This window comes from Rhinolophus hipposideros (genome assembly GCF_964194185.1).
Source record: "Rhinolophus hipposideros genome assembly, chromosome: 3".
NCBI classification, from domain to species: Eukaryota; Metazoa; Chordata; class Mammalia; order Chiroptera; family Rhinolophidae; genus Rhinolophus; species Rhinolophus hipposideros.
Window position 1 is genome coordinate 39,179,906 of NC_138049.1, and position 27,820 is coordinate 39,207,725.

The following is a 27,820-nucleotide window of genomic DNA, read 5'->3' on the forward strand; positions in this document are numbered from 1 at the left end:
TTTTATAATTTAAAGGATTATAAGTGAAAAAAATTAAAACCATGAGATATAGAGAGTATGTGGTTTTCAAAGCCTAAAATACTTAGCATCTGACCCTTTATAGAAAATGTTTGCTGACCTCTGATATAGAAATGTTGTATTTAATGTAGATTAAGTTGCTGGAGATAGATTTAAAACATTACAACATAGTGTATATGGAATGATGCCATTTTTCTAAAAAAAATGCAATCAATACTATTTAGAAGGATAGAGACTTAAGATGTTAACAATAGTTGTCTTGGTGCGTATAGGATTAATGAGATTCTATATTTTTTGTTTATTTCACAATTTCATGATTTTTCAATAATGAGAATATATTCAGTGTATAACAAGACATTTTAAAATTGAAATTTGGTGTTGGGAAAAAAAAAAATGAAAACTTCTCTGAGTTCTGAGGTGCAGAAGTATGTTTCTCTATTTTGTAGATGAGGAAACTCAGGCTAAGAGAGGCTACTCAACTTGCCTGGGGCAGTGGGGCAAACATAAGACAAATATAGCACTGCTGTTAAATTTTCTGACCCATAGCATCACCATTTAATAATTTAAAATGTTCATCCATCAGCTGACAAAATTATGAACTCAGTGCCCAAAAGTACTTTAGATGTATCAGTGTATAATACATGATAAAGGAGGGTTATGCAGAAATTAAATCCACCATTTTAATAGGATTAGATGGACAACCAGATAGATTTACATTTACTTTAATAGAATGAGAAGGAGTCGCTTACATTTTGCATTTTTTTCAAAACAGCAAACAAAACCTATGTAAACATAGGTATTTAGTTTACTTTATGAATTTTCAAACTGTTACTGCTAAATCACATACTAATTCATTGCTTTATCATACCTATCGAGTTAACAGCTCAAATTCAGTCATCTGACACAAAAAGGGCCCGTTTCTTAAAGCTCATTCCCTTCACCATAAAATAGACGCAGAAGAGCCATTTGACTTATGCTCAGGCCCTGGTACAGACAACTGTTTACGAAATTAGTAACTTAGAAGGAGAGCAAATACGCTAAGACAGTGAGAACTCTTCATTCTAATGAACTGATAGCCAGTAACAGAAAGAAAACCAGTAGGACCATGGAATGCAGACACAAAAGCTCAGCAGTTTTTGGACCATTTAGTGTATTGACAAAAATTCTAACACCTTCAATTATTCCTGAGGGAACCGCTATCTCAGGACAAAGAACAATGATGGTGGTAACTGCTAATGTTGCTCTTTAAAAAGCACTTGTGCAGTTAATCACATTTGATCATCGTGTGATTTGGGAGAATGGGTCCCTGTTCACACATTTAGAAACTGAGGTGCAGAGGGGTTTAAGTGAGGTCTTAAGATCACACAGACCCTACAGCTGAAGACAGGACCTAGGTCTCGCCGCCCCACCTCAGTGTCTGCATGTGATGCTGATGACAAGTCACCGAGACAGCGTCCCTGTACATTGCACAAAATCAAAAGAACAGATAAATATGGTTTTTAAATAGATGCAAAGAAAAAGGTTAAACTATACACATATCAATGTTCTTTATCGGTGAGAGCTTGTATCTGGAAAAATTCACTAGCACAGAATGCCTCCTAACTCAAAAATGACAGGGAATATACTCGCATAGATGAAGCTGTCATTTTGTTCCTCTTATCTTTCCAGTGAACAAAGGTTTTCAAACCTGCATTTTGTATGTTTCAAATGATTTATGCTGTTTTCCTGCACACATAATAGTCCATATTTTAACATTGTAATATCACATATTAACAACCTGTATGTGGTGGATTCCACTAATTATGTTAGAAATCATAGGCAGGTGGGGCAAATAATTCCTGTCTCTTTAACAGGCAAGGTTATGTTGTGTTTTTTGTTGTTGTTGTTGTTGTTGTTGTTTAAGATGTTATCTTTTTGGTGTGAAATGTGTGTTCAGAAACTATTGGGCATACTTATCTAATATTCAATGTTATTAACTGCATTTTCTATATTTACAATATACTGCATATTTTTCCAAATGTCATGTTGGTAACTTGCCCATTTTTCAAGCCTAAAGTGAGATAAAAGGAGACATCAACAACCCATCTTTAAGCATAGTACTGTGATTTGGATTATTATGCTGTTATTTATTGTTCCTAGGCCAGTGCTTTAGGAGTTAAAATATCTAAGATAATACAATATGTGAAACACCTAAGGATAATTCTAAGCATGGGAGCTATATAGCCTTTGGTTTTCCTCTCCTTTTCTGTGCATTTTTAACTTCCATACTGAATACATGTTAGAAGAGGGACATACAAGTTTCTGTCATCATACTATATTCTTTTTCCTAGCCTTCCCCTCTGCGCCATTTATCTCTACAACACACATATACTTTCTTCATAGGAATCCATTTTTTAAAGGACCCTAATCATTTCTCAAGATATTTCCTCTATCAGACAGCCAATATGGTGTTTAGTGGGGTTGTCATTTATGTATCTTTGCCCCTTATCTCTCAGAAAAGTTCCATAACCAATGAGAAGCAAGTGACCCATTTTCGGGCCTCCTGATTCCCTGTCCAGTGTACCTGTGACAAGGCCACCGTAACTCTGGCTGACGCTCAGGGGAAATTCAGGGCTAGTTCCAGGAGTGGGTAGCATTGTTTGCAGCCCACGTGGATACTGGTAATGTCTACCTTGAACAACAGCCTGAAATTTGTCCCAGTATTTCTCCCCATTTTTCACCTTGCCCTTTTCATAAAATTTCCCCCACTCGGGAGCCAGAGAATGAAATCCGAGCCCTCTCAGTGTCAGGATGCAATTTTATTCATTCATTTATCAACATTTATTCATTTTGACTAGGGGATAGTATAAAAGCCAACTTTTAACTTTTTTTTTCTCCAGCTGTTAATTTTTTCATGAGAATGAAAAGCTAGCTAAATCTAAAATGCCTATTCACTAGGGGCATTCTACATCTAAATTTTTAAATTATTGGAAGTTTTTTTTCTTGCCCTTAAACTTGGTGCTTTCATACGTTAGAAACTCAAATCTAAGATACAGTTATATTGATTCTTCTTGGTTATGATCCATGGTTTCTGGCAGGTTAGCACTGAATAAACAAGATCTTAGTGCTTTAATTTTTCAGGAAAGTGAAGAACACTCTCTTCATCTAATTGCCTAAAGGCTAAAAACTGAATTGTCCTGAATCATAGGGAAGAAAAACAAAACTATTGACAAAAGTATTCATCTTAATTAAACTTATAAACTTAAAAAATGAAGTGCATAATACAATTTGACAAATACAACAAATAATTATTTTATTTTTTAAAAAAATTCAGTTTTTGGTTTTGATCAATTAGAGAGAAACTTGAAAGATTAGAAACAGGCAGTGAAAGAAAGATGTGTGCACACATGTAGGGGACACACAGGGGACAGTCCCTCTGGATCAGAAGAATTACATCTCTCTGAGCTTGCATGAAGCTGTCATTCACTTGGTTGTAGCTGTCATCAAACCATCCCAAATCAGAGCATTTAATAGGAGAATAAGGCCTCTCTGAACCTCAGTTTCCTCATCTGTATACCAAGATTATGAAACTAGATGACCTTTGATGTCCCTTCAGCTGTAAGTTTTTGCTGGACTAACTCTTGCTGGGTGTCTTTTTTTTTTTTTTAATATTTAAACCTTTAGAGGTTCCACTCTAAATTGAAAAGGCCGAATAGCTCAATAAGTACTTACTGGTTGAATGATTAAATTTGGGCCATATTATGGATGTTAATCACCTTAGCTAACAATATATGGGTTATTTCAGTTATTTTTCAGCCGGAGATATTTCTCGTATAGATGGCATTTTGTGCTGAAAGCTTTTGATAGTGAAAATGAGTAATAGGTAAACTCTGCTTTTACTAATGGGGAATTAGTGTTTGATCTTTTAACAGTGATGTTTTCAGCATGAGCATTTGAAAAAAAGCCTTTGCTATTGATTGTGCACTTCAAACTGAAGCGTGTATGAACTGAAACTGGTTTTTTCCAGAGCTGTCTGTTCTTATTCATTTCTTCTTTCCTACTCTCTGCTCTGGCGTGTAAATATTCTTGTGCAGTTCTTCAGGGAACTGCAAATTAGGAAGGCAAAAAAAGCCATACATCTTGTTTACAGCCTTGTCTAATCCAATCTGTGAGAGTAAAATAAAAAGATAAATGTTTTTATTTGCTAGATTCTAAAATCTGAAGTTTTTTAAACATTGATCAAAAACAGCAGTAAGACTGATGATGTTACTTAAGTGTAATGAAAAGATACAGTTTTGGTGTAGTTATTTTGAAATTCTTAACTTTGGACCATTTGTGTTGCATGATTAAAAGATTACTTTAGAAGCTACTTCATCATATTTTACCACTGTTCTTTCAGCACATTATATTAGTTTTGATTTTTACTGTGAATGAAATCAGAATCTCTATAATGCAGAATCTTTTTGAAGATTCCTGTTTGGTCATGAGATGTTTACCCCTCACCAACTGATTGGTGCGAGTTGCACAAAAACCCTATTTAATTTTAATTGTCATTTTTGTTGAAAAATGACCATAGGTTACATTTTATTGTCATTTTTCATCTTGCCATTTTGACTTCATAAAATCCTCCCCTCCAAATGCAAGTACCAGCAAACCCTGGAAACCAAGATTGACTAAGAATCCATATCTAAATTAACATATCTTTATAAAACATAATAATTTTGGTTTTTTGGCAGTCTCATTTTAGCACTGGCTCTGAGGAGTTCTGAGTAGTACTTTTTCCAGTGATTCATCAAAACTAGAAATTATCATCCTTGCTCTCCCATTTCACTGGGGAAATTGAGAACCAGAAAAGTTCAGTGCCTGGTCCAGGCCTTCTACTGAAGCTAATTCTAGCTGCCGTGTGCTAGCCCAGGTCCAGCGCTCCCATCATGCCTGCCCATTGGAAGGAGCACTGAAGTACCATTTAGTGTACTTTCTGTGATCATTTGCTTTTCAGCACATTATCCAAGGTATGCTAGTTAAAACTTAACTGCCCTGTGAAATGATTTGTGACATTTCTCCTTCATTCTTTTAACAATATTAATTTTATCAGCTAGTTTGGAATTTTATTATATACTCACTGTGTTAGGTAGAAAGATGTTTTCTTTGAGAATCTAGATTCCTTCTCCAAGTAACCTCTCTTCATATCTCAGGAGGGGATAACAAATCGAACATTAAGAATTGGAATTGAATCAAGCTCACGTATAATTTCATTTAAAGCATCAATAAGTTAATGTTTTCATCCAAAATTATTTTGTAATTGTACCGAAAATTGAGACTCCTGAATACTTGACATAATTATTTGCAGACAATAGAAACCAGTGGAATAGGATGGAGCACTTTGCAAACACTAGAATGTCAGTGGTTTCCCATTACAGTGCCCCAGATATGTTAATTACTCTATGGTTGTTTCATCCATTTACTAAATGAACATTTATTGAGTACTAGTTACTTTGCTGGATACTGGGTACACACAACACACACACACACACACACACACACACACACACACACACCAGTGAACAAGACAAAGTCCATGCCCTCAGGAAGTTTACAGCTGGTGGTGTTGTCAAACAATTAACAAGTAATCAAATAAGATAATTAGGATGTGATAAATAGTGGGATGAAAATATAAAAGGTGATATGATAAACAATAAGTGAGAATGGCCAACTCTATGTGGGGTTGTTAAGAAAGATCTCTCTTAAAAGGGGACATTTAAAGGGATTCCAGAAGTTAAGAATGAACCAGGCATGCAAAGAGCTAGAGAAAAAGCATTGTAGCCAGAGGAACCTGCTAGCAGAGGCAAAAATCTCAAGATGGGAAGTGCCGCTGTTTCCTGTTAACTGAGAGTATAAATATCTTCCCACCTGCTACTCATAGAAATACTGTAAGGAAATCAATAAATTTAAATACAAAATTACCTAAGCTGGGGTGGATATGTAGAATAGGCAATGATAGAGAAATGGATGTCTTTTTCTCTACTTTTAGAAAGAGAAGAAAATTACTTGGAGATAAAAAGAATAACACAAGGAAACATTTAGAGATCTGTGTCTTGCTTTCTATGATCAAATACTGCATTGTGTGATTCTAGTTGTCAGTGTACAAGTTCACAGAAGGAAAGAATGTTGCCCTGGATTTGAGCTTTGACCTGGGCCTTGAAAAATGGGTGAATTTGGATTGGCCAACAGCAGGCAGAAAAGTGTGTTTCAGATGAGAGAACTGTGTCAATAAATATATTAAGGTGGCACCACAAAAAAGAAGATAGGGGTGTTAACTAACCTTATTGTGGTAATAATTTCAGACTATATGTGTGTATCAAAGTATCACGTTGTACACAAAGTTATATATGTCAATTACATCTCAATAAAGCAGGGGGGAACACTTTTAGAAAGATACTAAAGTGAACTGAATTTCAATGAGTGCTTGAAACCATGAAGACTTAAGCTGGAGCCAGAATGCTCTTTGAGAGAATACAAGATAATAGACTGATCTGATTCATAGAGATCTTTGAAAAGTCAATAGATCAGTTTTGACCTGATATTTTAGGCAACAGAGGGAATAATTATAGTTTCTTGAACAAGAACATTGTATGGTAAAAAGAGAAATTTGGTAATATAGATAACAGATTAATGGAGACAGGAGGGAAAATCCTGAAGAATGGGAGAAAAGAGGACCTTCCTTTTAATCATGCCACTTTATTATGCCAATGAGGAAAATGTGGACTATGCTTGTATCACAGAAAGAGAATGAGCTATATATGAAACATTTCAGCAGAATCAATATTAATACTTAATGAGTAAAGATCAATAAATCCAGAAGTCAAAATGCCTGCTCTCCAGAGCCCAGGGACTCAGTGATGGAACTGGGGAAGTTTGTTTGGGATAATAAAGGATTAATAGCATGTTGGATATGTTAAGTGTCAGAAGACAACAAGACACACAAATTGTGATGTAACCGTGCAAGTAGAAGTACAGAACTAGAGCTAAAATGGAAAGTTCAATTTGGGATGCAAATGGATGATGAGAACTGAGGGCTTAGCTCTCGAGAATCAATGCTTATGATCAAGAGTATGTTTGTTGGGGGGAGAGGAGAGAGAGAGAGAAAGAGAGAGAGAGAGAGAGAGAGAGAGAGAGAGAGAGAGAGAGAGAGAGAGAGAGAGAGATGAACCTGAGTAGAAGATACCAGAACAGCTGTTGGGTAAAAGTCAAGATAAGAAAGAACTTCAGGCGGTAAATAAGGAAAGTTCTTGGGGAAATACCATTATTATTATCACTATAAAAAATACGAGTAACCTTTTAGAGTGATTGCTAATGTATCCTAAAGTCTTTAAATATAATAATGCATTTATTTTTACCACAACCTTTAAAATAGTAAATGCTATTATTATCCCCATTTTATAAACGAGGAATGTTAGGCACAGGGAGATTAAGCAATTTGCCCAAGATTACCCAACTTGAAGAAATGGAGCTGAAATTCAAATATAAGCTTTGAGTTTTCAAAGCCTGAAACTTATTTTACATAAATTTCTTGAAAAGTAGTTAATTAACAGTTTAAAAAGTTGGGTGGAAAGTGTTAATTAATTAACAGTTTAAAAAGAGATGGCAGGAATTGGATAATATGAGGTGGGATCTAACAATAGGGTGAATGTTTAAATAAAAAAAAAATGACTGCAGTAAAAGACACACTGCTATTAAGCCCCCTCAAAAATACTCCCCCTCGCTTGAAACACAATTTTCCCTTCATTCTTGCCACTTTCTGAAGCAGTTCTGGAAGTCCTCTTTCATGAGTGTCTTTAGTTGCACTGTCGTGGCTGCCTAAATGTTCTGAATCATTTTGACTTTGGAGAAGAGCCAGAAGTCGAACGGTCCCAGATCCAGTGAATAAGGTGGATGAGGACACACCGTCATGTTTTTATTTAACAGAAATTGCCATACACCAAAAACAATGTGTGACACGGAACGTCATGATGGAGGATGATTTATGGCACATTACACAACACACCTTCTCTCAACCGTAGCTCATAGCCAACTGACTGCACCGAACACGTTGACACTTGGCACACAATGTTACTAAGGTTTGACGCACCACTTCCCATATTGAAGATCCCTGCCTTTCCGTTGGATGGCACTCAGCGGCAGCATTCACCGTATTTTTTGATCACAACGGAAAGGCTGCATGTCACACATCATTTCTGGTACGGCAATTTCTCTCAAATAAAAACATTACTGTGTGTCTTCATCCACCTTATTCACTGGATTTGGGACTGTACAACTTCTGGCTCTTTCCGAAAGTCAAAAGACCATACATAAAAGGCAGATATTTTTAATTGAATGGACATCGAGGCAGCCACGACAGTGCAACTAAAGACACTCACGAAAGAGGACTTGCAGAACTGCTTCAGAAGGTGGGTGAACGATGGGATAAGTGTGTTCAAAGCGAGAGGGAATGTATTTTGAGTCTTTTACTGTAATAAATGTTTTTTTATTTAAACGTTCACCATATTTTGTTTATCACTCCTCACACCTACAGCAGAAGAGAACTTGCAATTCTCTAGGGTAAGGTAGAGAAAGGGAAGGAAGACTATAAAGAATATACCTTTTGGTCTTTTTTATTTGCTCCTCTCCTTCCATACACTGTCATGTGTTGAAACAGGAAATTGTCCACTTTAAAGAGAGTCATAATAATTTGTGGGGGGAGACATGGTACCTCTAGTTTTTAGCATTCCATATACTACAAATGTCTGTGTCCTTATTTGTACTCTAGGAGTGTTAGTTTACGTAAATTCTGGTCAATCAAATTTTTACATTATAACTCACTACTTTCTTAACTTTCGTTACTAAATGAGAGATTCCCAAAGAGCAGGGTTTCAGAAATAGCACCAACATTGGTATCACTGGCTTATCATCGGGGGGTGGGGAGCCCTAGTGCCCAGATTTCTCTGTGGAGAGGCTCAGCTCTTAGAGCAGGAGTTTGGGCAAGACCCCTTCCCTCTAGAGAAGCCACGCATGACTGTTTTTAATAAATCCTTTCCCATTGGCTGGGAGAGGACTTTGCTTCCATTCTCCATGCTTTTCACGGCTCCCCCAACCATTTCTTACATCTCCCTTGTTTGAGGAAAAGGCAGAAGGGAAAAGTTCAGTTCGCAGCCCACCATGCTCAGGCATCCAGTATGGCAAGCGATGAGACACCTGCTTGCTGCCAGAGCTGTAGCAGGGAAGGCTGCAGCAGTCTTGCCTTCAATGAGTAAGTTAACTCAGTGTTTTTCTTTGGACTAAAAACTATGAATGGGTGTCATCTAATTAATCTCCCTAAAGCATGGCTGTCCTCAAGTGAATTTGCAGCTCAAAATCTTTCAATATTTTTCCATTTTAACAAAATGAAATTCTTAGCCTTATATGTACGACACCATACTCTTTGGGCCCACGCTGTGTATACCTGACCTTATGCCCCTGTTTTGGTCAGACAAGCAGACCTGTTCCATTTCTTCTGCAGGGCCCCACTTGTCTCCACCTGCGTTTAGACTGATGCCTTCAGGTATGCCCTCTTTAGTACCCACTCCTTACTCTAATCTCTAGCATTATTAGTCCCCAGTACATGCTACATACAACCCTCATCTAAATGCCTTCTGCACCATACAGCCTTACTGAATTCACCTGAACTCCTAGATGACTTTATCTCCAGCTCTCATTTTATCTGTGTTCTAGATATTTATGTGCATATGTCCTTTACTAAATTCTGGGTGGAATTGGGACCTAATTTAACTTTGTATCTTTCATATTACCTACATTTAACATCAGAGGAAGGTAAAACTATATAAAGGGCTAAGAAGACATATCAATTCCTTGTAATAATGTCTTTTTAAAATGTCAACTTTCTCGTACCCTAGTAAATAAGTGAAGAGAGAATAGGACCAGATCTCCTGATTTTTCAATCCAAGTGGTTCTCCCCGGCTTGCACATTGGAATCACCCAATATCACCTGTGATGCTTTAAAATATTCTGATCTGAAAACTCCAAGCCATAGAAATTAGAATCTCAGCAGTGTGACCCAAACATCAGTATCATTTAAACCTCCCCCATGTGATTCTAATGTGCTACCAAGATTGGTAATTAATACCCCACAGCACAAGGGTCCCTGGGCCATTCTTCCTTTCCTAGGTAATTCTATTAATTTGAGTATGCTATTAATTTGAGAAACTTTTATTTTTTTATGTATAGAAAATTTTAAAGTACATAGGTACTAAATGTGAGATAGTAGTATAGCATATTTTATTTTGTTTACAACTATAGCTTACTTAACTGTTTAACTTTTCAGATATTTCGAAAGAAAGCAGTGGAACTTGGGGTAAAATTGCTACCAGCATTTCATACTCCATCTGGAATACCTTGGGCATTGCTGAATATAAAAAGGTAAAACTCTTCATTTTTGACAACATATTTTAAGTTAAAGTACTGGACATTGTGATCTAATAATAGACACTGGCTAGATAATTACTTGTGTGTGTCAGTGACTGATGCCATTGGGAATCTTGGCATCTGTCCTCATGTTGCAAGTTAGTTTTTCAGTGTCCCATAGCCTTAGCTGGGTCCCTGTCATAGGATAGCATGACCACAACAGAGTGATCCAAGCCAGACATAATTTGAGGTTTTCACTACTTCATGGTGTTATTGCATCAGTGAAACTGTCTCTTCAGATTCCAAGAACATCCCATTATCTTTAAAATTGTCATCAAAGCATTTCAGAGATAGAAAACTTGCACTAATCGTATCTTCCACGCAACAAGCTGGTGTACCTGACCGGGAGCACCTAAGGCCACCCTACCCACAGTTACCAGGAGGGAAGGGAACTGCGCCACTGACCCAGATCAAACCAACCTTCTCATCCTTTTGGGGTGGAGGACCCTAGTGTGACAAGTCCATGGGAATGTGGCCCCAAGGAAAACCTGGACTGAAAAAACCTTCTGGCATTCTTCTAGGGAATAGCTTGAAGTTTCCTGATAGCTTGAGTATTTGGTTAATAAACCATTGTATCTTAAGATTCCTTCTTAGCTCCTTCTTCCCCAGAAGTCATTCATTGTATATGTGCCTCTGTGTGATGATGATGATGATGATGATGATGATGATGATGATGATAGCTATTTATTTTCATAAAATATGAAGCCTTATTCTAGACACTTTACACAGATTGTTAGGATGGTGCAAATGTAATTGCAGTTTAAAAGGTTAAAAATAATTGCAAAAACCACAATTCCTTTTGCACCAACCTAATACCATACTTAATCCTCACAACTCAGAAAGATCAATATTATTGTTCTCTCCATTTTACTGATAAGGAACTCAAGCCACCGACAGATTAAGTCATTTGCCTAACATCACACTGTATGTAAATGGTAGAGCTGGAATATGTACTTAAATGTTTACCCACACATTGGTGCATAGGCATAAATGAAACAGCTTTCTTGTTTTAGAAATGCCAAGAGGGTGTACAGGGTGTTTGGGTGTGATTAATACACATTTCTTCTTCATTATTTGTGTTTGGGGCAGGAGCAGCGGTGCCGAGGCCACCCACACTGGCCCACTTTAATTCAGGTGGTTCTCTGTTGTACAATGTGATGTTTCAGGATCTGTTTTCCCCTCTAGGGATCCAAAGGCTTTCCCTGTGAGCTTTGAAGAGCATAGCTGCAAGGTCTTAAGGCAGGAGTGGGTATGAGCTCGGCTCAAAGGCAGCATGGCATTTGTTGAGTTTTGTTTTATTTTACGTATGTGGTAATATAGACCACCTATATTATCTTCCATATCTTTAGACTTTGTTTTTGTAGATAGTATTCTGACCTAGAACCTACTCTGTTACCTGAAATAAGATCTGATTACAAAAACACTGTACACATTTAACACATTTTTTTCTCTACATACCCTCTGAGAAAAATAATATGAGCGGAATAGTACACTGAGCTAATTGGTTCTAGGTATTTTACAGCCAGTGTAGGATTGTTTTTAGAGCAATCAATTCAACTCTCCAGGCTTATTTGTAAACTGGAAGTTAGGCTACCTTCATAGTTCCTTTGTGAACATTTTCAGGTTCATAGGCCACATTGAACTTCTGATGCAGTAAGTCCCTTTCCTCATAAAATACATATTCCTGGTCACACATATTCTTGCACAATTTCCAAAAGCTGACAAAACTATAGGCTCCCACCTAGGACTTACTAGAGTGAGTGATCACTCCAACCTTCTACCCTAAGATTTCATGGAGCTAGTTCTTACTGCTTTCTGGAAGGTAATGAAATTAAAGACCTACTAAAACTAATAGAGAGAGGTATTGGCCTACATCTTTGCAAAAATTCAGTCAATTATTGTCACATGCTGATATCATTTAATTAGTTCTAGCCCCTTTTGAAATAAGCCTAAGAAATTGGATTATTTTAAAGCATACTTAACTTTACTTAGTGTTTATTTCTAACAAGTAAGAGGATTTTTCCTTAGTTAAATCTGTTCTTAGTGTACAGTGGAGATATTTTTTAGTATAATGTAATAAAGAAATACTTCTAAAAACTATTAAATACTGAATCCTCTATTATCTTTCATATCTCTGCCTCTTGAAAATTCATTAACTGGGGCATTCAAGTGTTTTATGCGACCTTATTTTGCATTTACAGTATTTTACATAGCAGCTTTTATTTAATTTCAAAGATTATAGGAAAATTGCATATGGTGAAAAATGATGTGCCATTTCATTTATGTATTCTCTAATGTTTTCAGATTAAACTAGAGGAAATTAGGTGACCATTTGATAGCTGATTGGAAAACTTTTAATTTCTTCCTGGAATTCTGTGTGAATTTTTTTATTATATATTTTATCCACTCTCAATCCCATTTACTAAATAGCAGTGACTTACCCAAATTTACACAATAAGACTTGGCAAAATTAATAGTAACATCAATCCACTGAAATGCCTCCTATCCCTTTGCCCAGTGACATGTACTCATTGAATCCACTCTCCTTCCAGCTGTGAAGCTGATTTGTCATCTGAAAGAATTTCCTCTAGGAGAAGAAAACAATGTTTCATATTTATCTGCAATAATTACATTTCAGGATCTGCTGTTGATGTCAACCTGTACATATAGGCTCTTTTATCTGAATCTGTGTATTTTCACAGTATGGGCCAGGGGATAAGAGACAGCTGCCATGGAGCTTCTTTTCTAGTTTTTTGAAGACTGTCACCAGTAGAAGTTTCAAAGGACTGAGGAAAAATATGTCTGTCACAATCGTATTTTCTTAATTACCTTCTCAGAATAAGGGAGTGTCTGTGGAAGGATGCGCAAGAGAAAGAAAGCACTTGAGGATGCTTTTTAGAAAATCTGTGTGTTCACTGTTAACTGGGTTTGAAACTCTTGGTAATACTTATGGTGGGAGAGACACAGAATATGCTATCTGTGAAATAATTCTGCTCATCCCTCTCAATTTTGAAAATAGTTATGGATGTTGCTTTTCACCAACACCTATATGTTAACAAAAATGTGAGCTTATTGGTATCATCTGTTCACATTCCTCTAGTATTCAGGTTATTGCCTAAAGAAAATTGATTTCTTTACCTTTTCTTTGGAAAAAAAAAAAAGAAGGCATTTATTGGAGTCCCTGCTGTGATGAAGGTTCTATACCTTCCTGTGAAGATTGTCTGTTTCTCTTCACTTTCTTTAAAACGCAAAGAGTCATGGGCTTTCCCTCAGGGTATTCACAACATGGTTGGTAAAGCAGAATATATATTTTGTATGTTATACACTCACTGATGTAACTGACAAATGTAAGATAGCCTGTGCCAAGGAGAGATAAGAACTAACTGTATTGAATTTAGAGCAAGCAGTATTTTGAATTGGAGAGGTTTATGCATTTGGAGCCAAAACACCAATAAGCCAAATTGGATTTCAGTATTTGTGCAAACTGAGAATAGCAAAGAAACTAGATAATTTACTCATATTCTATATTAGGAACTGTGTCCCAAAAATCTGTTCAGAAAAAAGTATTTTATAATTACCTCTTCTGCCACATCTGTAATAAATTCTTAATTCAAGAGTTGCTATATTAAATTGTAAATTAATCCAAATTGTGATTTGATGGCAAGTAGTAATTTGAACAAACAGTTAGGTGTTATACATAGTACCTGATTAGTCTAATATGCTTGCTTCACCAACACAATAGTAGAATGAAAATGCATACCTTAAATAACCTCTGCTAAAAGAAATCCATTGCCTTTTTAACAGATTAGATTTTGGTAGAACTCAATTTCTCTAATGTGAAAATGTCAAAATTTGATGTCTGTTCTTGTTAGTACTATTAGCAAGAGGCCTTATGCATTTTTGCCTCCCACCTAAAGAAGAAAAATCACCTCTGTGACTGTAAAATCAAGTATTTCACCATTTCACTATATTTATAGGTATAATTTATTCGATTTTGGGGTTTTCTAAAGTGTGTCCTTAATTTAAGTAAATAGTTACTGTTACCATTATTCATTTGTATCACAGGGCATACAATGTGAGCATTCCTAATAGTTATTCTGTCTTTCTTGATACATGAGTTAGTTTTAGCTATATATTATTTTATCACTCTTTTCTCATTGTGGATTTTTCTGAACTGCCACTTTCCTGGTGGTTGTATTAGGTTAGTGGAACTATCTACAGCGTGCACACATCAAGGAATGTTCTGGGAAATGACTGATCTGCATTCCAGCTCTCATTAGCCAGCAAAGTAATGAATGAGGTACAACTCTGTCACCTGTTTTTATTTCCTGCTATGTAAAGTTTTATGCACTGACTAATTATCCAATGCAAATGCCTGCTATATCATTAGTTACATTGCAGTTTATATTATTATAATTAAATTGCAAATTGCTTTACTTTAACTGAAGTGGGGTCTTAATTAAGAATAGTACATAACTGAATGTCTTCTGATAGTGAAAGATTATCTTGTGTGAAGCATGTAGTCTGTGTATTGCAACAAGAGGCAGTAGCCCCTTTATTGGGTTTCTTAATACTTTGGTGATGTAAAATGCTTAAATATTAAATTACAGTTGGTTAGTTTTAATAGACACAAACTGTGAAAAACAATATAATTAGGTTAAATATTTTAAAAATATTTTCCGTATATTCCCTTGTGTAATAGCTATATTTGTAACAGCTATATATGGTATCAGAGGGGTATTAGATTGCAGGAGGGGGTTATCACTTTGTGAGGGGTGTAAATGTCTATTACATTGTCTATTACATTCAACTTGACAGTTGAAATATGAATTTCTGGATCATTAAATTTTTTATAAAGTTTCTGGTTTCAGATTTGAAAGAAGTGTATTATGTTTTAAAATTAAGGAGAATGCAGTTTCATACCTTAACATCATAAGAGTAATGTGAAAAACACGAAGAAACAAATTTTCTGAACATGAGCAGATCAAAGTTATCTAATTATTTGCTAATGTTCTAAGAGACAACATAGCCCTTAGTTACCCTAAAAGAATGTTCTGTAGCAGTGATATAGCCTGGGCATAAAATCAGAGCTGTATTTCACAGTTTTATCTTTTATTACATGTGATATGGATCTGTTACGAATTCAAAGATAAGTTCTAGAAAAGTAAAAAAGAAGTTATAGTCTTACCAAGTATTTTAAGTTAACCTGCTTTATTTATTTATTTATTTATTTTTGATTGGATGTTTTATTATATTGAGTATCCCTCTTTTATCTATTTTAATTCATTTAGCCTTTTATGCTTTTCTGGAAACAGTAATACTGACATACACAAAGTTTTAATATTAGACATTAGAATATCATTGCCATAATTAAAACTGCTGTTTCTTAACATTGTCAATATAGCTCTTGGCCTTGGATGATTCACATAAGTGAGTTTGTCGTCTCATAAGTAAAGCTAAAATAACAGCAATAATAGTATCTATCCTGATAATCTCATTAAGGCTTTTGTGAAAATCTAGTGATTTAATATGTAAAGGAAGATTAATCATTGCAAAGTGCTATGAAGTAAATGTAAATTGGAATTATTATTAATTTATGGTCTTGTTCTCAATTTTCATTATAAAATATGGTATGTGATAAAAGAGTATACAGCTAAAACTAACTTAGTTCTGATGCCTTTTTACGGTAGTCTTCAGGGTGTTTTTTTGTTTTTGAAGTGATTTTTTTTATTAGATACAGGTGTACAAAACAATGTAATAGACATTTACACCCCTCACAAAGTGGTAAACCCCGCCCCCAATCTAATAACCCTCTGATACCGTATATGGCTGTTACAATTCCATTGACTCTATTCCCTGTGCTGTACTCCACATCCCGTCACTATGTATATATATTAAATTATAGTTGACATTCAGTATTATTCAGCTTCCGGTGTACACTGCAGTGGTCAGGCATCTAGACCACCCCTAAAGTGATCTTCCTAATAAGACTAGCGTCCATCTAATACTACAGGATCTTTATGATGTCGTTATTGGTAATCTTCAGTTTTTAAGCCACTCAATGCTTCTAATCCATTCTCAAGCTCAAGTTCCGTTTTCTTAGGTCAGGAAGGGAGATGCTATTGGTAGAAATAGCTGGAAACCTGGAGAGAATGTTTCCATGTAGTCTATGTAGGATGGTTATGGCTCCATGCTCAAACATGTATTATTTTTTAAATTATTTTAGTTAATCTATAGGGTCAAAACAATTTCCTTTCTAAAAATACACAAGATATAAGAAGAGTGTGAGACAATAAAATGTAATGTTCATTTCCCAAGTCCCACACACTAACTAGTGCTTCATTAATATGGTCCAACCTAGTCTATGGAAAGGTACGTGTATCCTTGCTATAAAAATCCACATTCTATTTCCTAGTTCTTAGGCTGTCCAGTTTCTATTAAGGGTCTGACTGCTATGGTTACTTACTTTCTATCCATGATGCATAACCTTCCCAGTGTTTTAGAGTAACTGGGGCATCTGTTTAAATACATCATTGCTGCCTCCCTACCTCCAACCTGTTTCACTTGGTTTGGAGTCAGGTCCTGGCACTAGTTTAAGCCTCCTCAGAGCATTCTAATATTCAACTGGGGTAGAGAATCACTGCTTTATGTCTAGTATTTATATCCTGAGGATAGCTTCATTTCTCTTCTCAGTTACCTTTGAAAACTTTTCCTTGCCCACTGATCATCAACTTATTGAAATATAGAATATTAGGAAATTTGTTTGAAAATACCCAGCTTTACCAGAACAGTGGTTCTCAAATTTTAGGGTATGTGAGAATTGCTTGGAGGGATTATGAAAACACATGTTGCTGCACCCCACTCACAGTTTTGGATTTATAGGGATTTTGGTGAGGCTTGAGAATTTGCACTTCAAACCGAATCCCAGCTGATGGAAAGGCTGGTGCTGGTGGTCCAAGAACTACACTTTAAAAACTTCTGTAATACAAGAAATGACTGAGCCATCAGAGTTGTTTGGATTCTTAAATCTCACTGCTGCTCAGTGAGGCAGCCAACTGCAAACATCCACAGAAAGTGAGAGGATGTTGTTTCTATGATTAATTTACTTTTCTTACCCAACATTTTCACTTAACTCTAAGCAGTATGTTGCTTCTTCTGGAAAGCAGCTAATTCTAGACACTGTTTACCCAGAAAGAGTTTGCAATGTCTTTTTTCCCCTTGCATTATTATTATTATTTTATCCAGTAAGACTAGAAAGCAACCTTTGGGACATTTTAGCATAAAGGGAAGGAAAAGAAAAAAAGGCATTTTTAATTAAGGACTTCAGGGTAACTGTTAAAAAGGAGAGCCATTTTCATAAAATCATTCTTGGGGCTTCAGGCAAAGGGACTTTATTATAAGCAGCTGGTGACCTAGCCTGTACCTGAGGGCATTTCAGTGCCAAAGAGAAGAGGCAGTGATTACCCTCCCACCAGAGGAGATGGGAACCTAGGTTTCTTCTGGATCATTTTAGTCCTCTCACCAAACTTCAGATCATTATGTCTATGTCAGGCATCCAATAGCTTGACTAAACTAAAGGCATTTCTTTATTGCAAGTGGACAAGAAGGATGGCAACAATTTAAATGTACTTTGTGTACAGCCTCCTCTGTTGAGACTTAAGGGACAAACAATTCTGAGCAAAGGATGCTTTGCTGTTTCTTAGTCATGCGTTGTGAGGCAGTCGGAATTTCAAGAGCCTAAGAGTGACTGAACTATTCCCTTTCCTCCCACTTCCCTGGTCATAATTGAAGTTAATGCTCAGGTAAATGGGGTTTTCAATGTCTTTTGATCCCAGGAGGAAAGAACAAACCATATCTGTCTTTGAACACGGGCTCTGGCAGTTCTCATGACTTCACATCAGCCCTCCCTATTTCTCCACGAATTCCTATCTGCCACAGACCACAGTGGCTGTGCTGCTGGTAGGACAATGGCAGAAAATGGATGTGTGAATGTGGAGTAAACAGGCTGACATTTGACACAACCATATAATAGATAGTGAAAAATATATATTTGTTTGCAAAAATCTTCTCCCATTCGATTGGTTGCCTCTTTAGTTTATCAATGGTTTCTTTTGTGTAAGATTATTATGCTAAGCAAAATAAGTGAGACAATAAAAGTCGAGAACCATAAGATTTCACTAATATGTGGAATATAAAACTGAAAGCAACAAAGGAACAAGACAAACGAACAATGAAACAAAAACTGATAGACATAGACAATAATTTAGTGGTTACCAGAGGGTAAGAGGGGAGAGGAGTGGTAGATGAGGGTAAAGGGGATCAAATATATGGTGTTAGGAGAAGAACTGGCTCTGGGTGAACACACAATGTGATATATAGATGATACATAGATTTGTTCTATACTCCTATAAGGTCCTTCATTTTAAGGCCAAATTACAGCATATGAGTAATGAAAGTGCAGAAATTTATCAAAGATTATGTATACACAGTTTAGAGACAATCTATGCCAAGGTACTTGCTTGAATCCCTTAAAAAATGACTTGTGGTACGTGGGGAGTCTGTTAAGGACTCTTTCTCACTCTTCAGTTTTTGGTAGATAGAGAGCCTTGGTACAAAACTTGTGGGACTGGATTGGTAACTGTGACCACTATTTTCCCCACACCATCCCCATGGTTTAAGCAGTTAACTCACCAGGAAATTTTTGTTTAAGGACAGTTACAGTTATTTGAATGCAACAAACCCAAAGTGGCTTTAATCTCAAGTTTTTCAAATGCACAGAACTAGTGTTTTATAGATTCGGCTTTGTTCACACTATTCATACACTTGGTGGCCAATCAGCCTTGGCAATTTGAAATGTATTCTATATACAGAACTTTAATTAGGAACAAGTTAGAACACATAATTCATACAATGCCTTTACAGGTCAGCTGTGGAATAACGTTTTCAAGGAACTTGCTATCCCAGGTTTTTAATGAAACTGCAATCAGTTTTCCTGTGATTAATCTCAAGACCAGGCTCATATTGTTAGTTTGGGGCAAACCTTCTACATATCTAATTAATAAAATTTAATTTAAATGTTTATGAAATTGTTTGAATGGGTGCTTGAAAATCAGCCTGGTATCAAGGTACTTTCTCAGTCCTTATTATACTTATTGTAAATATTCAACTAAATACATTGAATCTTTGAGTGGGAATTGGAAGGTCAATAGAAAATATTTATGCTACATCCAATAATTTCTAAAGGCCTCACAATCTCAGTGGATACATTAACCACTCCATCTTTCTTGCTTATGCAGTAATAGCTGTAGTTGATCTGTTTTCAAAAATGGGATGAACAATAATTGAGTGCAGTCTCTTTTATTAACCAAAAAAAGAAAAGTGATGGAGCAATAGTAAGAATTAATTGTAATTTATTAATCTGGAAATTATTGTGCAGCTGGCCATGAGTACAGGCAGTACAATTTGGTGATTTAGCAATCGTGACAAATTATCTTCATCTGTAAGGTGGAGAGTTGCTAGCTTTTCTTTGATTTTTAATAACACCCAGTTTCAGGAAGACTTTATATGAATGCTCACGTTGCCCTTTTATCCTGGAAATGTCAATTAGAGTTTAGCATTATTAATTAAATCTCACTTTCCCCCTTTGTCATGTCATGCTATAGTTTTTATGGAACATTTATACAAAACAGTGATTACTGGTAATTGACCTGCATATGTTGAATAATTTTAAGATGCTACTGAGAGTTTAATGTACCTTGTAAATTGAGAGGCTTCCAATTAAGTTGAGTTCTTAAGATAATCACTTTCAAAACTAATCAAGTAATAGGACATTAGTAAAGCTCTTATTGACTTAATTGTGACAAATTAATAAACAGACCCAGTGCAATTACTATAATGGCTTTATCAGTGAACAGTATTCCAAATTTAAGCATAAATCTATTCTACCCCCTAGAAGAACAATAAAAGTTGCATAAGTCATTTTAAGATGGATATCATTTCTAATAGTTATATGTGAGCACATTGTGCAAATAGCTTAGATTTGTGTGTGTGTGTGTTTTGTAATGTGATTTATTTCAAAGGTCAGTGAATCTCCTTGCTAAGCCCTTACAGCATATGATTTTATGAGATCTTTTGTATGTCTTGATCAAAACTATTACACATTCTTGTGTTCTCTCATCTCTGCTTTTCTATGCCTGTACACCTTGGGTTAATGCCCTCTCTCTTCCAAGAGCTCTGGGATCTCCTGTCCCACTCTCTCTGTCCCAAAGAGCTATCAGCAGAGTGCCGTTTTATACCTGGTTGGCACTCTGCAAATGGACTTTGGAAAACAAGGAATTGTGAATTACAGTTTTGCCATAATTTTTCAGTACCTGATAGTGCTAATTCCTACAACTTTGCCGACTATGTTTAAGAAAATGGCAGCAGAAAAAACAGGAATGTAAGTTCTGCTTCAGTGCTTTAAGAATAGCTTGACAAGTATATATTATTTCTCAAAATATATCTAACTATGTGTTTAAAATCCTGTGTTTTCCGGAGCATAACTCTATTTAAAAATAATGTGATCCCATATCTTCTTTCTCTAAGCCTTGGTTTCTCATTTTTTTAAGTGGGAATAATAAATAGTATCAGTTTTACAGGGATGATGCTCAAGACCTAGAAATTCAAGATATCACGGGTCTTTTATACCCAAAATAGTAGACCACTGTGGAATTTCAGGATCCTGAAATAATGGTAGACATCCATACAACCTATGTTTAAGTTAGACCTTAGCAAGAGAGAATGGACTTTCAATTAAAGTGTGTGTGTGTGTGTGTGTGTGTGTGTGTGTGTGTGTCATACACACATCTGTAATTCTAGCAAGCCTCCCATGTGTTCAGTTTAGAACACATAGTCTTCCTCAAACAAGGAATGCTTTATAGAGTTCTCATAGTAATTGTCGTCATCTGGGACAACAAAGGGAAATACACAATGACACTGCCCAGCTGAAGAAGGGTATTTTTAAATTACTGGAATACCCTAAAATAAGGACTGCAATAAGGACTGAAATTATGGTAATTTCATTAATTATGAGGTATTTAAAGTTGTGGTTGTTGAATTTAACAGGGAAAATTAATGTTAACACTGTATAACAGCGCTTCTGGCCATTTATTTGTATGCAATTACTGTAGCTGATTGCATGATGGAATTTGCACCCCACAGTTTGCTCTCTCATCTAAAAAATATTTGTGAGCTCTCACCCTAGAACATGTATTCTTATTTGCAAATTATACAAACATGTACCACTGCTTTAATATGTCATGTCCATTTTAAAGCACTTAAAAATAAAATTGTCAAAGAACCAGATATAGATGAAGAAATAAAGTATTTTATGAAGAGCGGATGAGTGATATGTTTAGTGAGAGCAGTATGACTCATTTTTTTTAATCTCAGTTTAATGCTTAGGATACAATAAATGATTGAAAGGTCTTGTTCTGTGTTGTTTTATTTCAAAACTTAGTTTTAACTCTGTCCAGGTGGAAAAGATAGAAAGTTGTGTTGATGAGAAAAGTGTGGTACTGGCTGACCTTCCTAAAACATGGTGTTTGTTTTAAATCCCATCCTATAATTACGGAAAGGCTGTTGATGTAATTCTCTAGAAAATTTAAATCTCTCCTGGTATCATTTGTTCTTGCACATTTATAGAAAGACAGAAAACCTCTGGAACTTGTCCTTTGAAAGATTTGTCGTGCGGGGCGTCCGGCGGGGTCTCAACTCCCGCTCCCCACATAAGAACGCAAGATGTGGCTAGGCCAAAAAGGAACACCCACGGAGCCATTGGTAGGGAAGTCATACTATGGTCTCAATGGAGGCTGGGTTCACATGACGTGTGACCTGCTGTCTGCTTTGCTGCCAACAGACCGACTCTCCTCGACTCTCCTTACTCTCCTTCAGTCTCCTCCTTCACTCTCCTCGACTCTCTTCCATAGCCACGGCAGTTATATTAGTGGCCAATGGCTCAATGGCTACAGCTGATGGCCAACCAGCCACAGCTGACAGCCATCTACTATCCAAGCCAGCACCTCTCCACATGAGGCCGAGAGCCTGGAAACTGCTCTGTGGAGCTCTGTCCCCACAGATTTTTAAAGCAGGATATAAAAATTCCATTCTGACGTTTGAAACAAATATGAATTTTAAAGGTGAACCACTTTTACAAATATTTTCATAAGCGTCCAATTTCAAAATACCTTTACTTAGTTTCTTTCAAATTCAGATTTTATTCATGTTGTCAACCTTTATCTTCAAGTGGTATATTAAGTGTATTGTTTCCTTCCTGTTTCTTTTCTGGTAAGTAGCACACTAACTGGCAACCACTTGTCCCAGACAATGTCAGCAAATAGGGACACAATTTTTTTGTGTGAAATGTCAGCTCTTGATTAAATACTTTGCCTCAAGACAATTGGAAAATCTCTTTTGGGGCAAACTATTTTCATGATCACTCTCCATCTCTTTACAAACTGTGGTAATATTGTTATATTCTACTGTGTAAAAGTCTTGGATTTTAAAATTAACCACATCAGCAACATTCTGTAGCTCACAGACTGCAGTACTGTCAGCCGTCTGTATTTTGGGGCTCCGCATCCATGTATTCAACCAACCACAGAGCGAAAATATTCAATAAAATAAAACATTCCGTTTGTTGCTGACGTGTATGGTGTAGTTAGGCCCACGATGGTTGCATCTGTACTGAACATGTACAGACTTTTTCTCTTGTCATTGTTTCCTAAACAATACAGTATAATAACTATTTACATAGCATTTACATTGTATTAGGTATATAAGTGATCTAGAGATGATTTGAAGTATACAGGAGGATGTGCATAAATTATATGCAAGTACTACTCCATTTTATATAAGAGACTTGAATATTCCTTGATTTTTGTATCTGGGGGAGGTCCGAGAACCAATCCCCATGGATACCAAGAGAGGACTAAACACTAAACGTTGCTGAAAGCTGTAGAACCGGTGAAGATCCCACTGCCGACCTCTCCTGTGTTGTAGTCCCTACAAGAACCCTGGGTATCCTTTATATGAAACCTTTCACATACGCTCCAAGGGAGGGGAGCCTAGTATATCTGAATATTTAACTTCATAAAGCTTTTTTTCTTATTTTTAGATAAAAAATTTAGAAATAGCTGCTTTCATAGTTTCTTCCTGCCCTCTAATTAAGAGTCTTGCATTCTGCTTCAAAGGCTGCTGCCATAAACAATACATAGCTAAATGTCACTTACCTTTACCAAGCCTAGACAAATGTCTTATCATTTGGGAATTTATAATGGGCATATTGTCTCACTATATTATGTGGACTTTGATCCTTTTTAGATTACTCTTAAGAATATTTTTTAAATTGGTTATAGTGGAAGTTCTAAATTAGTTTTAACCAGATCTAAATATTATAAGATTAAATAATCTTGTGACACATTAATTTTTATTTGTATTAAGTTTCACCACTTTAAAGTGGGCCAATTGTGGAAGTGTGCCTGAAAAGGTTTTTAATTAGATCAAGAGCTTTTCTTAGGTGAGTTACTGGTTTTAATATGCAATAGGTCAGATCGTGCTTCAAGACATTAATCTTTAATATCGATTCAGTAAGCAATAAAATGACTGCATGTCAATGTATACTAGAAGAATGATAGTTTACAATGAACCACGTATTTGGTGCTAAAATCCAAAATGTTTATGAAATTCAAAGGGCTTCAAATTACGGAATTTGCCAATCTGTCTTTCTGAGACCTGTGACCAAGACTGTGGTGATTTCAGATTTATATCTGAAAAAGAAGTTTCAAAAACTGGAATCTATAGATTAAGTATAAGCTCTAATAGAATAATCTACAAAAATAATGAATTTACTTTTCAAGTTTTCTTTCAGGACAGTAAAGCCTAGGTCTCTTTTCAAACTAAAGGTGCTACAAAATATGTTTATGTTGATCCTAAAGGAAAAGAATGTGAAGGGGAAGGCTGTGGGAAGTAAGAGAAATTATGAATGTACAAGCTATAGGCATCTAGACAAGCTAATACATTAATGCCTTGTGCTTCTACAATTCTCTGTAGTCTACAAAGGAGTTACAAATATATGTGTATTTTGAAAGTTGTATTAATTTGATTTAATCTAGCCTGGCACAGACATAAATAGCCAATTCTATCATTCAATTTTTTTAAAAAATTAGCTTGGAGCTATTGAAATGAAAAGAAATAATTTTATGCTTTGAAATTTCCTAATATGTGGTGGAAAGACAGGAAAGAGAAAACTGTCCTAATATTTTATTGCCTCTGTAGGTTAGCACCGTGTTGTCTATTTGTACCATATTGATCATTAAGCGCTTCAAGGTTATTAAAAAAGTTTCAGTGGGTCTGGATGAACCCCACCTACCTCCCAGAACTAAATTTCACCAGTAATCCTGGGGTTTGATGGATATACAAACAACCTTTTGTTAAGCTTACTTTTCCTATTTAAGAATAAAAATCTATATAAACAAGTAGAATCACCTCTCTAAAGAGTTAAAAGTGAGAAATTATGTGCATACCATCTTGTTTATCTGGCCATAAGAGCTGGGATTATGCAGATCTTCCCTTCATCTTCTCTTCTAGAATAAAGAAACTGAATTCTTTTAAACCTTATTTGTTTTTCTTCCTTCCTACCATCCTAGTATCTCCTTTACTTCTGTACTTTCTCCTTATCTTCATGATAAAAATTTGTGTGGGGCCTGTTGATCCTCTCTTCCACCTCTCATCTTGACTCTCTCTTTTTTTTTTTTTATTAGTTTCAGGTGTACAAAATAATGTAATAGCTAGACATTTCACCCCTCACAAAGTGAACCCTCTTCCCCCAATCTATTGCCCCTCTGACAGCTTACATAGCTGTTACAGTTCCATTGATTCTATTCCCTATGCTGTACTCCATATCGCATGGCTGTATAGATTAAATTATAGTTGGCATACAATATTATTCAGCTTCCTCTTCAGGTGTACAGTGAGTGGTCAAGCATCTACACCGTCCGTGAAGGGGTCTCCCTAATAAGACATGTGCCCATCTGACACCCTACAAAATCTTTACAACATTATTGATTATATTCCCCAAACTGTCTTTCATGTCCCTGTGGCAATATTGTAATTACCAGTTTATACTGTCTAATCCTTTCGCCTTCTCTCTCATCCCCACCACCCTCCCTTCTAGCAACCATCCGTTTTTCCTCTATATCTCTGAGACTATTTCTGTTTACTTTGTTCATTTATTCAGATCTTTAGATTGCACATATAAGTGAGATCATATGGTATTTGTCTTGACTCTTGAAGGCGTCAGCCCTTCTCTCTTCGACTTTCACACAACCCACTCATCCTCATCTCATCCTCCGCATACTGTAGGAATGTTAAGATAGTCTCCTCTGAGATTTCTACAGATTTAAAAAGAAAAGTCTGGGTATTCTATTTTTATGTTCTAAATTTGTACCTGAATCACCTCCCGTCTCTCCTCTTTGCCCAGAGAGGAGTGTCTAAAGGCAGCACTTACACTCTTGAGCATACCCCCTGGTCCTTCTTCCAGGGGCTTGTTTTCTGAGCCCCGTCTTCTCCCCCACGCCCTATGCCTTTTCTCTTTTGCTGATTCTCCATTCATAATGTTTCACTTCAATCTGTTTCTCTGTTCCTTTCTGCTTCTCTCTTTTTTCTGTCCCCTTCAGACCCTCATCATCACTATTTCACCATTGCAGTAACCTTTAATGGATTTTTCTGCTGCCAGTTTCCCAAGGCATCTTCCAAAGTTCCACGCTGTTGAATGTTTTTAAAATGGAAATTTTATGTCACTTCTTGCCTCTTCTTCTGTAGTTGTTTTTCACTACCATCAGTATAAACTCAAAGTTAGCCAGGCAAGATGGTGCTGCATAATCTGCGTTCCTGGTATACAAATCTCTGACATTTATCGATTTTGTCCTAGTTGCTCTCTCCTCCCTGTGCTTACATTAGTCTTTCTGTCTGGGACAGCTTCCCTTTCGCCCTTCCCCTTCCTGACACAGCACAGGCATCTGCACTTCAGGAAGCTTTCCTCACCTCTCCGTGCATGTGCAGTGTTGCCCTGTGTGTTCTGTACCCCCACAGCCCTGATGAAGCTCTCTGACTTGTCTGTCTCCTCCCAGATGGGAATGCTCTCAGGGACAGATTAGTGGCAAGTGTCCAGGTCCTTCTTCAGGACACAGATGAAAATGCCCAAAAGATTTTGGGAAACATTGTTACCTTTCGGCAAGCAGTTAAAGACTGAAGCTGTGAGCAAGGAAGGATATTAGACATACATTTTGGTATGATCCTGGCTTCAAGACACAGGCAGCTTACATGGCTTCAAGGAGCCGCTCACCTGGGATGTTGCTATTTTATCTCTGCCTTCCAGTTTGTATCACCTACACGAAGGTAGGTGCAGGTATATATGAGTGAACAAACAAGTGAAGCTCTCTGGCTCCATTGCTTTTCTCAGACTCTTTACATGCAGACACATCCAGAGTCCCCCTATATTCTAAACGGTATTAGCCACCCCTAATTTAACTTAAGATTAAATTTAATCTTAAATTTAATTTAATTTAAGATTAAACTTAATCTCTAGCCCAGTCTTCACTGTAGAATTTAATCCCTATATCCTACTGAGTGCCAGATAGTTCCTAAATTTAACCTATGGAAAGTCCCAAAACCACTATTATTATTTTAATCCCAAACCACTTTCCCTTTCAGACAGACCTTTTATTATCCCAGTAACCTCAGTTCAAATATCCTGAGGTCATCTTTAAATACTTTTCCTTGACAGCTAGTCTTTCATCAAATCCTATCCTGTCTACTTCATTTCCATAATATTTTTGACACCTTTCACAGCCAAGCTTGTTTTTTTTTCCCCCATTCTCATTTCATCATCCAGTTCTAGGCCCTCCATCAGTTCAGTTCTGGGCTGGAGCAAAAGCTTTGGAATAGTCTCCCTGCCACCAATTTTTCTATCCCTAATTCAACTGCATATATATATATATATGTATAAAATATCTTTCTGCTCTCCACACCTTCTCCCTTTAGTTTTGAATCTTTAATAGCTTCCCAAAAACTGTAGGGTTTTTCTTCAAATAGGCAGTGTGCTCTCAAATCTGCATGTTTGTTCATACGAGTATATAACCCCATTGCTTAGAAGGGCCCTTTCACCCCCAACAAAACCGCTATTTTTAAAAGTCCAATTGTGTCACGTGTTCTGTAAAAGATTTCAATTCCTTTCTCTCTTCCTCACCCTGGACAAGTTCAATCATCTTCCTTTCTTTATTCTTCTAAT

The 27,820-nt window shown here is 36.4% G+C and overlaps 1 protein-coding gene across 2 annotated transcripts in view; it reads left to right on the forward strand.

The window, feature by feature from the left end:
* The window catches only part of MAN1A1 (mannosidase alpha class 1A member 1), a 158,082-nt gene that overhangs the window by 79,847 nt on the left and 50,415 nt on the right, over positions 1 to 27,820 (forward strand). For both annotated transcript variants that reach the window (XM_081040532.1, XM_081040533.1), the window contains one exon: positions 10,355 to 10,449. In XM_081040532.1, coding sequence (XP_080896658.1) covers positions 10,355 to 10,449 — 95 coding nt within the window. The remainder of the gene's footprint in view (positions 1 to 10,354; positions 10,450 to 27,820) is intronic.